The sequence below is a fragment of the Mastomys coucha genome, unplaced genomic scaffold, assembly GCF_008632895.1.
Source record: "Mastomys coucha isolate ucsf_1 unplaced genomic scaffold, UCSF_Mcou_1 pScaffold8, whole genome shotgun sequence".
Taxonomy (NCBI): domain Eukaryota; kingdom Metazoa; phylum Chordata; class Mammalia; order Rodentia; family Muridae; genus Mastomys; species Mastomys coucha.
This window is the reverse complement of record NW_022196914.1, coordinates 60,798,350-60,814,290: the sequence shown is the minus strand read 5'-3', so window position 1 is coordinate 60,814,290 and position 15,941 is coordinate 60,798,350. Positions and strand designations below refer to the sequence as shown.

The 15,941-nt window shown below is 43.3% G+C and overlaps 1 protein-coding gene across 1 annotated transcript in view; it reads left to right on the top strand.

Moving 5' to 3' along the window:
• Naip (NLR family apoptosis inhibitory protein) overlaps positions 1-15,941 on the top strand; it is a 56,842-nt gene that overhangs the window by 29,369 nt on the left and 11,532 nt on the right. The window contains exons 10-13 of the mRNA XM_031360326.1: positions 5,143-5,310; positions 6,660-6,812; positions 7,114-7,200; positions 11,941-12,105. Of these exons, the coding sequence (XP_031216186.1) occupies positions 5,143-5,310; positions 6,660-6,812; positions 7,114-7,200; positions 11,941-12,105 (573 nt within the window). The remainder of the gene's footprint in view (positions 1-5,142; positions 5,311-6,659; positions 6,813-7,113; positions 7,201-11,940; positions 12,106-15,941) is intronic.

The following is a 15,941-nucleotide window of genomic DNA, read 5'->3' as shown; positions in this document are numbered from 1 at the left end:
CCATACCTAGATACAATTCTAGAGATCAACGAGTTTCCCTTCTATAATACTGTCTCTGTGTTACGGAAATTTTTCTCACATGACATAATGCGTGTGCGAAGATTTATAAATTACTTTGGATTTCATGAATATTTACAGGGAATTTTCAAGACCCCCCTCTTCGTGGCAGCAGTCTGTACTGATTGGATTCAAAATCCATCTGACCAGCCCTTTCAGGATGTGGCACTTTTCAAGTCCTACATGCAATACCTGTCCTTAAAGTACAAAGCTACAGCTGAGCCTCTCCAGGCCACCGTGTCCTCATGTGGGCAGCTGGCCTTGACAGGGCTTTTCTCATCATGCTTTGAGTTCAACAGTGATGACCTGGCCCAGGCAGGAGTTGATGAAGATGAAGAGCTCACCACCTGCTTGATGAGCAAATTCACCGCCCAGAGACTGAGACCAGTCTACCGGTTTTTAGGTCCTCTGTTCCAGGAGTTTCTTGCTGCCATGAGGTTGACTGAACTCCTGGATTCAGATAAGCAGGAAGACCAAGATCTGGGACTTTATTATTTGAGACAAATTAACTCACCTGTGAAGGCTATGAGCATCTACAACAATTTTTTGAAGTATGTCTCTAGCCTTCCTTCCTCAAAGGCAGGGCCAACAGTTGTATCTCATTTGCTTCAGCTGGTGGATGAGAAAGACTCACTGGAGAACATGTCTGAAAATGAGGACTACGTGAAGCTCCATCCAGAAACTTTACTGTGGATTCAGTGTCTTAGACGGTTGTGGCAGCTGTCTCCTGAATCTTTCTCTCTGCTCATTTCAGAAAACTTATTGCGCATTGCTCTAAACTTTGCTCATGAAAGCAACACGGTTGCTGCATGCTCTCCAGTTATTTTGCAATTCCTTCGAGGGAGAACACTGGCTTTGAAAGTTCTGGATTTACAGTACTTTAGGGATAACCCAGAGACCCTCTTATTATTGAAGAGTATTAAGGTTTTATTAAATGGAAATAACTGGGTACAGAGAATTGATTTTTCACTCATGGAAAAATCTTTTGAAAAAGTACAGCCACCAACTATAGATCAGGACTATGCCTTTGCCTTTCAATCTATGAATGAATTCCAGAAAAATTTAGCAGAAAATGAAGACATAATAAAGAACTATGAGGATATGAAACACCACATCTCACTAAATATTAATACTGGCTATTGGAAACTGTCCCCAAAGCCATACAAGATCCCTAGGCTGGAAATTGGAGTCAACAACATGGGTCCAGCAGACCACGCACTGCTCCAGGTGCTCATGGAAGTCTTCTCAGCTTCAGAGAGTATCGAGTTCTGTTTATTCAACAGCAGTGGCTTTCTTGAAAGCATCCGCCCAGCTCTGGAGCTGAATAAGACCTCTGTCACCAAGTGTTCCATGTCCAGGCTGGAGCTCAGCACAGCAGAACAGGAGCTGCTTCTCACCCTGCCTGCCCTGCAGTCTCTTGAGGTCTCAGGAACAAACCAGATTCCAGGTATCTCCGAGTGTATTATCATAACCATTCTGGTTGACACTGTTTTCTCATTCTTAGCTTAGATGAGTGAAACTTCTCAATTTCATCTCTTCATAAATGTATCTTGATAGGTACTTTCACTGTTTGGGGCAGCATATAAATCGATATAAGGCCCTGAATCATAGGCTGACTTTCATATAATTCACACAAAGTTTGCTTAATAGTAACCTCATTGCTTGAAGAGCTTTTAGGGGCACATTATCGTTATCAGTAAATGGTGGACTGTGTGTAAGATGATGCTGGAGAATTATCCCCACTCTTGTCAGAAGGAAGAGGGGGTTTGGCTTCTCTAGAAGAAGAATTAAAAAATGAGAACAGTATAGTCTTACTTATGTTTCTGTTGCTGTAAGAAGACATTCTGACCAGCAACTTGGGATTATTAGCAATGTGTTTATCATACAATACAATTCCCATACAGTCACACAGTCCATCATTGAAGAGTTTCATGGCAGGAACTGTAGGCCAGACCAGAGAGGAGTGTAGCTTCCTTTTTCACGACTACTTATTTCCTTGGAATAACTGCCTTCTTATTCAGCTCCCAACCTCCTGCCCAGGATTGGCACGATCATCCCCACTGAGCTGGGCCCTCCCTCATCAATCATTAATCAAAAAAAAAAAACTGCAGACTTCCCTATAGGCATCCTAAATTTAGAATCCTCTTTCCTGATAACTCTGGCTTATTTCAAGTTGACAGAAACCAACTAGGAAAAATATTTATTAGTTTTGTCTTTCTTTAAGTAATACGTGATGACTTTTAGTACAGACCTTATCTGACTTTCATTAAATTTGTTTATAGTTATCCATGTGTTTTGATAGCAATGTGAATGCTTAGTTTTTTAATTTTATAATTAGCTTTTGTCTTTAGCTGTTGCATGCTTAGGAATGCTTTTCTTGTCTACAGTTGTGTGTTTTAATTTTTTTGAGTGTGTTTTACATTAGTTTGTGTGTTTGCAGATATGTGTATGGGCACATGACCATGCCACAGCATAGGTATGGGGGGTGGGCAACCTCAGGAATGCCATCCTTCCCTTCCATCATGGATCTTTGGGATTAAAATGAGGTTGGTAGGCTTGGGACAAGTGCTTTTTCCTCACTGAGCCATATCCCTGTGCCATATGTTACTCTTAGGAGAGGGCATCGAGCTTAGTCTGACTTTAAACTCATTTTGTCTTTGACCATTACCTGAACTGCCTGAGCCTCCTGATGCCACTTCCTGAGTGCCAGATTATAGACATACTCCAACATCATCCCACAGATTTAAAAATAATGTTTATCTCATGTAAAATAGAGACCAAGCAGGACAGGGGAGTTCCTTTGGTGGGTAGAATATACAAAACTTTGTATTCAAGTCCCAGAACTGAATAAAGTTTGTATGGTTATATATGCGCACAGTCTGAACACTCAGGAGGTAGAGGTGAGAGGATCAGGACTTCCAAAGTCAGTAATATTCCATTGTGTACATACATGCCACTTTTTTGGAGAAATGTCTATTTAGATTCTTTGTAACCTGAGAGAGTTGATGAGGCATGGGTGGGGTATACTTTGACATTTTGCTTGTCATTTTACCCATTATGAACACTGGTTGTTTCCATCTCATCTTCCAGGTATTATGAGGAATGTTGTCATGATCATTTGTGTTACAAGTGTCATTTTGATCCTTGCTGTCAGCTGGTTTGGATATAGGTCTCGGAGTAGCAGACTTGCTTGTTCCTATGGCCATTCTAATGTTTTGAGACAGGTTCTCATTCTATAGCCTAAGCTACCATGGGATTTTGTAACATCGGCTAGCCTTGAGTTCATTCACGGTAGCTTGAGTTCATTCACGGTAGCCCTCCTTCCTCATCCTCCCAGTCACTGGGGTGACATCTGTGAGCTACTGCATCTTCTTTGAGTTTAACTCTTGCATGTAATTTTAAGAACAGGACTGTGGTTCTTGCCCCTGGCTGAGCTCTGAGATCAACTGCCACCAGTGCCACACCCAATGGACTGCCACTTGCCCATTCCTCCCAGCTTAGCTAGCTATAGCCTCTCGCAGGAGCTGCAAGCCTGCTCCCAGCCCCTCCCAGCCTAGCTTTGCCGAGCCGTCATCAACCCCTCAGCTTCTCTTTATCTCTGCCCACCTTTGCTGTGTGGAAGAAAATCATTCAGACAACTTTACTATCTTTGAATTAGCCCAATAACACAATTGCTGGGTACAGAATCTCCCAGCCAAACCTTATCAGCTAGCCTATATCAGTCATCCATCTGTGTCGGAGATCACCGGTTCTAGTTACTCCAAGAACTTACATGGTTGTTGCATGTTTCTCATTCCAAAGCCTGGCCAAAAAGTGCCTCATCTCTTTCCCTGTGTCTGCCTTTCCACCTGGGACCTGGAAGTCCTGCTTTTACCCTTCGCCCAGAAATTGGCTCCCACCTTCTTTATTGACAAAATCAAGAACCAGTTAGAGAACCAGACCTTACTATTAGCACCTTCCCCTACATTTAACCTTAAAGGAACTTCCCAAGTGTGTTTCAAGATTGCTACTCCAATTCACCTCCCAACAAGGACCAACAAGGTCCAAGTCTCCATCTCTCCCACTTCTCCTTTAGGTTTGTTTTCCCTCCTCTTTCTTTGCCTCATCATAAACATACTCTAGCCAGTCAGAGTTCTCTCCTGTGGCTGGGATTTACATTCTCCCGATGACTGAGTGAGACTGAACATATTCTCAACTGCTCACAATGGCTTCTTTTTTGGGAGGCGGGGGGAATGTCTATTCAAATTCTTTGTAATTTGAAAGATTTGATGATGCATGGTAGGTTGTACTTTTAATCTTGACACTCCAGAGGCTGAGGTAGGAGGATTGCCGTGAGTCTAAGGCCAACTCCGTGTAACGAGTTCTCGACCAACCTGGGGAATAGAGTGAGATCCTTTCTCAAACAAAACAAAATTGTTCTGCTGTAGGAGTTCTTTGCATATTGTGGGCATTAAACTCGTAGGTTATAGGTAAGGTACCTTACTGGGAAAGCATTTGCCTACCATGTGTAAGGCCCATCCACAGCTTGATAAAAATAAATCCATCAAAACCTTTATCACACACATTCTTTGAAAACCTTCTTCTTCCATTCTATATGTTGTCATTTCACCTCTTTATACTGATACATGAATGATTGTTAATTTTGAAGAGGTCTAATTTACATACTTTTGCTACTGCTTTTAATAGCATATCTAAGGATCCACTGTAAAGTCCAAGGTTCTGAACATTACCTTTTTCATGTAAGAGTTCTATACTTTTATCTCGTACATGTGTCATTAATCCAATTTTTACCTTTTATGAGTTGGAGGCAGGAGTCCAGCTGTGCGTGCCTTTGCACGTGCATAACCAGATGTTCCCACACTGTTGAGATGTCAGTTATTTTTGTGAGTCTAGAGGCCAGCTTCCTCTACAGCCTCTGATCAGCAGATGCTGCAGCTGGCAGTATCTTCATGGATGTGCTTCCTATCAGATGCTAGGATGTCTGAGAAGTTTCATCTTGGAAGTATGAATATGGCTGAAGATCACAGCACCTTGAGAACTTGCACTTGGGCTCTTGAGTGATGGGAACTGTGTGCTGCTTTCCAGATCAGCTCTTCCCTAACTTGGACAAGTTCCTGGACCTGAAAGAACTGTGTGTGAGACTAGAGGGCAAACCGGATGTGCTCTCATTCCTTCCTGGAGAGTTCCCAAACCTCCATCACATGGAGAAGTTATCCATCCGAACCTCCACAGAGTCTGACCTCTCCAAACTAGGTAAGGATGGTGCTGATCTCCAGTTCATGTCTCAGCTGGAAAATCTACTTGTCTAGTAATTGTAAGAACATTTAGATAATCATTAGTTAAAACTTCCGTGGGCCTGCCAGCATGAACTATGTCCATGGGAAGATCAATGCTCTTAATCATCAAGAGGGCAGAGATTTATTTTCTAACCCGAGTCTTTACCATGTCAGGAACTGTTCTGAGTACCTCACAGATACTAGCTCTCTCCTTATACCCACTGTTCGAGAGAAGGCACAGTGATTATTACTGACTGTCAGCTGGGGAAACTGAGATCATTGACTTCTCAGGTTTATCCAGCTACAAAAATGTATCTTCAAATAGATTTGACTCCACCACATGAGCTGTCCACTCCTAACCCTTCCTCTCCACAGCAGTGTGAGGAGTTCTCTTCTTCTGCTTGCACAGGGAGAAGGAATCTGACTGGGAGCAGCTTGACCTTTTCTCCATTTCTCTCCATCCCAGACCCTTATTGCCAGACAGCTGCGCAGCCATCTTTCTAGGTCATGTCATTTAGCAAAATGACTAAAGTACCATCAGATCCAAATTTTTAAAACACTGAACACTGAAGAAATATAAACTGGGGACTGACATGGCAGATTTGCATACCAAAAGTCACTAGCATGGGCCATGGTAGCTCCTGCCTATAATCCTAGAACTTGGGGGATACCTGAGAAGGACTGTCACAACTCTAAAGTCAACCTAACTATATGATTTCTACACTTACGTAACCTACAGAAACAGAAACCAACCAACCAAGCAAAAATTTTGTGACCAAGAAGATTCCTCAGTGGATGCTTGCTGCCAAGCCCAATAACATAGGTTGGATCTGTGGGATCCCTGGCAAGAGGATAAGACAGACTTCCCCAAAGTTGTCCTCTAATAGCCACATATGTGTTATGGCAGTTTTGTAGTCTCCCATGTGTGTGCACGCACACACACACACATACACACATACTCGTCAAATAAATAATTTAATTAAAAAACATTTTAAGTTGTGCTTCAGAGTTGTTCTCCATTTGATGTTACTCTGTACAGAGTTCTTAATGCATCGTGCAGTCTGCAAACACAGAGATGTTACACTGCTGACACTGAAGGTGAAATACAGGAACAGAAACCTGATCCAGAAAGTGTCAGGAACTTGTCCCAGGTTGTCTGCTCACTAGTCAGTTGTGGGGACTGAGCACAAGCCCAGTGTAGTCTGACATCTAGATACTGCTTCACTGTCTGTTTAATCAGTGTGGCTCAGCTCATGGATTGAGGGCTCAACTTTGACAGGAATTTGTGGTCTTCTCTAATTTCTGAACATCCTTCATCTTTTCCAGTTAAATTGATTCAGAACTCTCCAAGTCTCCGTGTTTTCCATCTGAAATGTGATTTCCTTTCGAGTTGTGAGTCTCTCATGGCTGTGCTTGCTTCCTGCAAGGAACTCAGAGAGATTGAGTTTTCTGGACGATGCTTTGAAGCCAAGACCTTTGGTAAGAACTGTAGAGCCTTGACCTCAGATGCTCCAGTGCACAGAGTCATTAAATATGTGAGAACTAAATGCCAGTGATGTCATGGGAAATGTGAGGACACCTGATCCTCAGCGAGGCTCTCACAACAAGGAATGAGCTACAGTTAAGAAACTACATTTTAAATGTTTCATTTGCTGAGTTGTGTCCTCTACTTAGTCATAGTGATTCAGTCTGAATGTTATAACACGTTTTGCCATTTTTTAAATTCTCTGTATCATAGGAACATATCTGACCTAACTTAATTTTATTTTCCCTTTCCTAGTCAACATTTTGCCAAATTTTGTCTCTCTGAAGATATTGAATCTTAGGAGCCAACAATTCCCAGATAAGGAAACATCAGAAAAGTTTGGTAAGTTTATAAAATAGCATTTCTGATATTCCTCTTCTTCTTCCTCCTTTTCCTCTTCCTCCTTCTCTTCCTCTTCCTCTTCTTCCTCCACCCTCTCCTCCTGTGAACCCACAACAAAGCAAGCTGTGTACAGTTGTCCCTTGATATCTATGACAGCTGGCTCCAGGGCCTGCTGCTGCTGTAAACAGTAGAGGCTCCTTTATGATATAAAATGTTGCAGTAAAGTTTGCCCCTAGCCCCACACAACCCACACACACTTTAAATCGTCTCTCTTTTGCCTACAATGCCTAATGCCATGTTTTTTTTTTTAATGTGTTACATTGTGTTCTTCTGAGAATAGTGAGGAGGAGGAAATGTCTGCAGATGTTTAGCACACGGGATTGTTAGAACTTGAACCTGTGGTTGGTAGAGTGTGCTGATGCTGAGTGAGGGTCATGCACCAGCCATGCTGGGCTTTAGGACATGGTGGTGATGCTCATTCTCACCTCCTGAAGCCATTGGTCCCATACATCCTTACATCTGATCTCAGTAAATGCAATATTCTCATACTCACTGACATGACATAGAGATTGGTTATGGGGGCACTGTGTAACTTTGTTGTTGCATCCACTGTAAAAATGCTATATTCTTTTGTTTCAAAGGTTTCAGAATGCATATAAAGACTTCTATTTATGTTAAGAAAACTAATGTGATAAACAATATTGAACACAATGATTTTATATATTTTTGAGTTTAAAATGTTTAGAAAAATAATGTGATTTCATGGGAAATACTAGCAGGGGAAAAGGAGATAGTGGTGTTCCTGGGTACAGAGCTGTCTTCACAATACTTCCCAGACTTCTGTGTGCATGAGAGAGGCTGCCCACCCCCCATTTTTCTTCCCTTCTGTGGAGACAGCTGGCGGGTGGCTGTGTTTTGGCCTTGGAGATGCTGGTAAAGACAACATTAGACTCTAAGAAGGCCACTGTCATGTGACTCAGGTTCTTTATGTAGAATGCATCTTGACTATAAGAAAGTCAAGTTTCTCCACTGCTGGAAAAGAAAATTACAAATATTGAAACAGAAGGCTGGTCTGTCTCAGACATAAGGAAGCAATTCTTTGGTCTCCTGTGCCCAGCTTGGAATGAATCCTTAATGAAGTGAATTTTTTTTTTCTTTTCTTTTCTTTTCTTTTTTTTAAACCATCTGGAGATGGGGATTGTATTTTTTATTTGTTTCAATTAATTAATTAATTTTTTACACTCTATATTTTATTCCCCCTCCACCATCCACCTGACTACTACTCCACATCTCATACCTCCTCCCCACCCACCCTGTCTCCATGTGGATGTTCCCACTCCCCCACACACACCACCTGACCTCTAAACTCCCTTGGGCCTCCAGTCTCTTGAGGGTTAGATGCATCATCTCTGAATGAACACAGACCCAAGCAGTCCTCTGCTGTATGTGTGTTGGGGGCCTCATATCAGCTGGTGTATGCTGCCTGTTTGGTGGTCCAGTGTTTGAGAGATCTTGGGGGTCCAGATTAATTAAGACTCCTGGTCCTCCTCAGGGTTGCCCTCCTCCTCAGCTTCTTTCAGCCTTCCCTAATTCAACAACAGGGGTCAGATGCTTCTGTCCATTGGTTGGGTGCAACTATCTGCCTCTGACTCTTTCACCTGTTTGTTGGGTTTTCCAGAGTGCAGTCATGCCAGATCCCTTTTTGTGAGAGCTCCATAGCCTCAGTAATAGAGTCAGGCCTTGGGGCCTCTCCTTGAGCTGGATCACTCTTTGGGCCTATCGCTGAACCTTTTTTTCCTCAGGCTCCTCTCCATTTCCATTCCTGTAATTCTCTCAGACAGGAACAATTATGGATCAGAGCTGTGACTGTGAGATGCCCCCATCTTTGCTTTATGCCCTGTCTTCCTGCTGGAGGTGGGCTCTATAAGTTCCCTCTCCCTACTGTTGGGCATTCTCTCCCTTTGAGTCCTGAGAGTCTCTCACCTCCCAGCTCTCTGGTGCAACCTCCTACCTCCTGAGGTTGCCTGTTTCCATTCTTTCTGCTGGCCCTCAGGGCTTCTGTCCTTTTCCCTTACCTGATACCAGATCATGTTCCCCTCTCCCCCCAAACCCCTCTCCTGTCCATTTTCCCTCCCAGGTCCCTCCCTCTCTCCCAACTTGTGGTTGCTTTTTTCTCCCTCCCAAGAGGGAGTGAGGCATCCTCACTTGGGCCCTTCAGCTTGTTGACCTTTTTGAGTTCTGTGGACTATATCTTGGGTATTCTGTCCTTTTGTTGTTGTTGTTGTTTGACTAATGTCCACTTATTAGTGAGTACACACCATGCATGTCCTTTTGGGTCTGAGTTACCTCACTCAAGATGATATTTTCTAGTTCTCATAAAAAGTCAGTACAAAGTGAAGTTGAGGATTTTCTTCACAGAGGTCTGCCAAAATAGTAAATAAATTTGTCAGGAAAAAGGCCTGGGAGATAGCTCAGCAAGTAAGAGGCCTGGCACCAAGACTGATGACCTGAATTGGATCTCTGGGACCCATATGATGGAAAGAGAAAGAGCCCACTTCCAAAAACTGTCCTCTGATCTCTAAATTCCTAAACCCATACCAGGCTACGCATACGCCAACACAAATAAACCATAGACACACACACACACACACACACACACACACACACACACAATATGTACATATGTAAGTTAAGTTGCTTTTCAAATGTCAGGAAGAAAGAAAAGAGCCAAAAATTGGAAATATTTGTGCAGATTCATTGTTATTCCATAAACATCCATAGATGTATAAACATATATAGAAATCTAGGTTTGGGGCTAGCAGATGGCTCAACGGGTAAGAGCACTGACTGCTCTTCCAAAGGTCCTGAGTTCAAATCCCAGCAACCACATGGTGGCTCACAACCACCCGTAATGAGATCTGATGCCCTCTTCTGGCAAATCTGAAGACAGCCACAGTGTACTTATGTGTAATAATAAATAAATCTTTGGCCCTGAACAGGCAGAGTTGACTGGAGGAAGCTGAGGTGCTTTAAAAAAAAAAATTCAATTCCCAAAAACCACATGAAGGCTCACAACCATCTGTACAGCTACAGTGTACTCATATACATAAAATAAATAAATAAATCTTAAAAAAAAAAAAGAAATCTAGGTTTGCATACACAAGTGTCTCCCAGGACATTCATAGAAGAGACCAGAAAGCATTTCACTAGTAATGGACACGGCATTCAACTGCTCATTTTCTTTCTATTTGAAACAGTTTTGTTTTCTGTACAGAGCTAGGACAATTTCTTTCAGTGGGTAGATGTCTTAAGTCATCCATTTGAGAAAGATTACTGAGAACCCAGGAGTGGTGTCACAGGCCCATGATCTCAGCACTGAGGACAAGGCAGTGGGATTATGGGTTCCAGGCCAGTCTGAGTTATAGAGTGAGGCTTTGTCTTTTAAAAGCCTAAAATGGATCATTTAACCCAATTAAATGAAACTTATATCCTATGCATGCTAATATAACTACTGTCAGCACATGCTGAAACTGAATTTTATATCCAGCTTTGCTGATTTAAGCAGATATGACCTGAACAAGAAACTCCCTGAGTTTTCATAGGTGGTAGAGCTTCTGGCTACCCATCTTGCTTTTTATCAAAACAATGGAGCAAAAACAAGGCTTATTTAGTGTGTTTTTGCCTGTGTACAGGTGTGCAGGTAAAGGGCATGGGTATGGATCCCGGGTGTAACTGCGGGCTTTTCCGCCTGCACCCCAGTTCCAAAATAATGACTCAGGAGCTTATTTATTTATAAATAAGTGCCTAGTCCACAAGCTTTGGCTTGTTCCCTGGCTAGCTCATAATGTTTATAACCGATTTAAACTATTCTGTCTTCTATATGATTAGTTATATCTCCTCAGTTTCATGTGTCTGACTTCCTCAGAGTTCAAGATGAATCTCTCACTTCTGAAATAGCTCCCAGAGTTCCAATCTCTTGACTGGAACTCCCACCTGTACTTCCTGCCTTTTGTTAATAGGCCATCAGCTTTTTATTGACAGTTGGTGCTTCCACACAGTACACAAGAGATTATCCCTTCACTGAGGGTCTCAAGCATGCTAAGCAAGCTCTGTGCCAACTGCCCAAATCCCTGGACTTGATTTCTAAATACTTTCCTACAAGAATTCGAATCTGTGGAGACATGGTTCATTCAAGAACTGAAACAGGGAAAGCCAACGATAAATCTGGAACATTGGTCCATGCTAGAAGGTTTTCCAAATAGTTTCTGTGGGGCTCCGGAAGTAGACTTAGTCATCATGTGATCTACAGAATATCCTGCTGAGCAAAGAGTGTACTTGGGAAGGAGGGCTGTCACAGTAGTGGACCACGCTTTAGTGTCTAGTGCGGGTCTCCTCAGCGTGACATCACTGAGGTGCTGACAGGGGGTGGGATGGTAAAGAAGGGTGGGATGAAGGCTTTATGGCGTCAGCAAAGTGACCTGCAGCCAGAGGAAGCCTGGCTGTGTGAGAGGACGTGAAAATGGAGAGACTTGGGAGAATGGACAGGTTCGGGGAGGATGGAGGAAGCAGCGGCAGAGAGCAGCAGGGGGGAGCTGCTTGCTGCCCACTTCTCCTGTCTGTGGAGAGGACAGTGATGAGGAGGGCCTTGGCTAGGTGGGGCCTCTGAGACTACAGACTGGGTAAGTCATTGGCTCTCATGTTGGAAGTACTACCGAGGATGGCTTCTTATGTCTCCCACAGCCCAGGCTCTGGGTTCTCTCAGGAACCTGGAAGAACTGCACCTTCCCACTGGGGACGGGATTCACCAAGTGGCCAAACTGATTGTCCAGCAGTGTCTGCAGCTTCTGTGCCTCCGAGTTCTTGTCTTTGCGGAGACTTTGGATGATGATAGCGTGCTGGAAATTGGTGAGTGTAGAAGGGGTTCCCTTGTGCAGAAGCCAGCAGAATTGTTGGAGCTGCCTGCTGCCAAGTGTCTGTTAAAACATCTGTTCAGCCTACTTCCTCATTTCCTCTTTCATGCTGCTTCCTCTCCTGCCCTTCTACAGAGTCAGATTCATCCTGGTCAGACTGGGGAAGTCAACAGCCTCTTTGGGGAGCTATAGGAGCATCCAGTCTGTGGTCTTGTTTTCCCAGTGCTGGGGACTGAACCCAGTGCCTCATTCTCTAGGCCAGTGTTCCACCCCTGCATCACAGCCCAGTTAAGTCTGTATGATACTTGGTGTTTCACAAACCTGGCAGGGTACTCATTTTATTAGCTGGTATTTACAATGTATGTAAAAAGGTGTAAAAGTCTGCAGTATGGAACGGAACAAGATTCTCCAGTTCGCGGTCTTAGGGATTTTATCTGAGTACGACTAAACCAGAATTAGAACACAGAAGCCCATGCTCAATCTCCAAATAAATAATCAATTAATGGATCTCTGCCACCTTGTCTATCTTCCTCATACTTTGCTTTTACATCTTCAAGTAAGGTGCGCAGCACATGTAGAGCTGTAAGATCTTTCTGGCAGGCCAATACTCTTTACCTGTAGTGACACTTTGTGCCTTATTCTCACTTCTTGTGTATTAAGATAGGTGCCCAGTATCATTTTCATGTCTTTTTCCTGTCTTTCAATCTACGTACCAAAATTTAAAGCGAGTTTCTTCCACAATTACATTGTTAGACTTAAGAGTTGAGTCTAGGAAGGAGTTCAGTTGGTAAAATGCTTGCCTAGCATGCACAAAACCCTGGGCTTCATCCCTAGCATGACATACAAACAGGCATAGTGGTTACAATGGTACACATCTGTAAGCCCAGCACTCTAGAGGTAAAAGCGAGAGGATGTTCATCATCTGGGTCATCATCCTTGGCCACATAGTAAGCTAGGGGCCAGTATGTGCTACAAGAGGTCTTGTCTCAGAGTAACAAAACAAATTCACAATCACGTAAATAATACCTGATACAAATCTGAGGTTGCAGACATGGCTTCATCTATAAAGTGCTCCCAGGCTATGCAATGAAGCTCTCAGTGCAATGTGAGACAAGCATCCAAAGGGGAGATGCTATGGAGCTGAGGGCAGAAGAATCCATGGTGCTTACTAACCCATCAAAATAGTAGAACCTTTGAGCTCCAGGTTCTGGGAAAACTGGTCTCAAACAGTAAGGTAGAGTGTAGACGTTATGCCTGGTTCTTCCTCCCAGTCCCACGCTTCCAGAAATAAGACTCAGATTTAAAATATATTTATAAATACCTTGGCCATTCTACTAGGCTCTTCTTTGGCTAGATCATAACTAAATATAACCCATTTATTCTGATCTACATTCTGCTAAGTGGCTGGTTACCTGTGCTCAAGTACTATGCGTCTGACTTGTGACATGTTCTCTGGGTGAATCTCCTACCTCACACTATCCCAGAATCCTTTCTGCCATCAGGATGTTCCACCTCCTACTTCCTGCCTAAACCATAGGCTGTCAAATTTATTATTGACAGGTGTCACATCCATACAGACAAAAGGTATTCTGTCTGCAGTGGAGAGCAACTGAGAAGACACCCACAAACACCCACATCTACATGTACATGGTATTCCCACACACACACACACACACACACACTTACATGCACACTTACACACACTCACACAAGCACAGAAATTTTAAAATAAAACCCCAATACATTAATCTTTTTTTATATTTAGTATATATGTTATTTTACTGTATTATATTGTTAATACAGTTAAATTTTTACCTGCTTTTTTTAGACAGTGTCTGTGGATTAATAGTCTAACCTGGACTTTCAATGTAGCCCTTGATGGCCCAGATCTTGCTATCCTCCTGCTTCAGCTTCCTCAGAACTAAAGATGTCAGGGATGTGTCAACCCTCTGTGCATTTTTATTCCATATTGTTGGTGTCTTTATTCCTTCCTTCCTCCCTTTCTTCCTTCCTTCCTTCTTCTCTCCCTCCCTCCCTTCCTTCTTCCCTCCCTCTCTTCCTCTCTTCCTTCTTCCTTCTCTCCCTCCCTCCCTTCCTCCCCCTCTCCCTCTCACCTTTCATCTGTCTCTTCTTCCCTCCCTCCCTCCCTCCCTCCTCCTTTCTCTTCCTCCCTCCCTCCCTTTCTCCCTCCTTCCTTCTCTCTCTCTCTCTTCTTTCTTTATTTCCTTTCTTCCATACAATATGTGGGTTTTTTTCCTCTGCTTTTTCTTACTACACTTATTAGCTTATTAACTGAGAATTTTTCCCCCTCAGGAGGTAGTTAGGTAGGGTCTACTCTGTAGCCCAGACTGGCTTCAAATTCACAATGTGGAGTTAAGTTGGCTTTGAATACGTAGCCATCCTTCTGCTTCAGAAATCAAGGCTTACATGTCCATGCAGAGTTCCAGCTCCATATTTTCCTCTTTCAGTGTTATCTTGAATAATAAGGTTTGAAATCTAAAGAAAAATATAAACTAATATATGAATGAATACTTTTACCACTTTATGAGTTAGGTAGGTGCCCCTGGAATATTTAAGCTCTACTTATCTGTGTTGTCAAGATGGCTCAGCAGGTAAGGGACTTTTGGTCTAGCCTGAAGACTTGAGTGTGGCCCATAAGGTGAAAGAAAACTGTCCAAAATTGTTCTCTGATCTTCACATACATGCTGTGGCATACACAACACGCACGCGTGCGCGCGCACACACACACAATGTAAAAATAAAGATTTATTTTAGTTTTTACATCCATTTCAACCCTTCAATTAGTATTTCTTTTTTTCTCTTTTTTTATTGGATATTTTCTTTATTTACATTTCAAATGTTATTCCCTTTCCCAGTTCCCCACCTTCCCAGAAACCCCCTATCCCATCCTCCCTCCCCCTGCTTCTATGAGGGTGTTCCTCCACCCACCCACCCACTCCTACCTCCCCATCCTCGATTCCCCTACACTGGGGCATCTATCAAGCCTTCATAGGACCAAGAACCTCTCCTCCCATTGATGCCTGTACTGGCTGGTTTTGTGTGTCAACTTGACACAGACTGGAGTTATCACAGAGAAGGGAGCTTCAGTTGGAGAAATGCCTCTATGAGACCCAGCTGTGGGGCATTTTCTCAACTAGTGATCAAGGGGGTAGGGCTCCTTGTGGGTGGTGCCATCCCTGGGCTGGAAGTCTTGGGTTCTATAAGAGAGCAGGCTGAGCAAGCCAGGGGAAGCAAGCCAGTAAAGGACCATCCCTCCATGGCCTCTGCATCAGTTCCTACTTCCTGACCTGCTTGAGTTCAGTCCTGACTTCCTTTGGTGATCAACAGCAGTGTGGAAGTAAGCTGAACAAACCCTTTCCTCCCCAACTTGCTTCTTGGTCATGATGTTTGTGCAGGAATAGAAACCCTGACTAAGATAATGCCCGACAAGGCCATCCTCTGCTACATATGCAGCTGGAGCCATGTGTACTTTTTGTTGAAGGCTTAGTCCCTGGGAGCTCTGTGGGGGTCTGGTTGGTTAGTATTGTTGCTCTTCCTATGGAGTTCCAAACCCCTTCAACTACTTCAGTCCTTTCTCTAACTCCTTCATTGGTGACTCCAGGCTCAGTCCCATGGTTGGTTGTGAGCATCTGACTCTGTATTTATAAGGTTCTGGCAGGGCCTCTCAGGAGACAGCATATCAAGCTCCTTTCAACATGCACTTCTTGGCATCCACAATAGTGTCTGGGTTTGGTAACTGTATATGGGATAGATCCCCAGGTGGGACAGTCTCTGGATGGCCTTTACTTCAATCTCTTTTTTTTTTTTTTT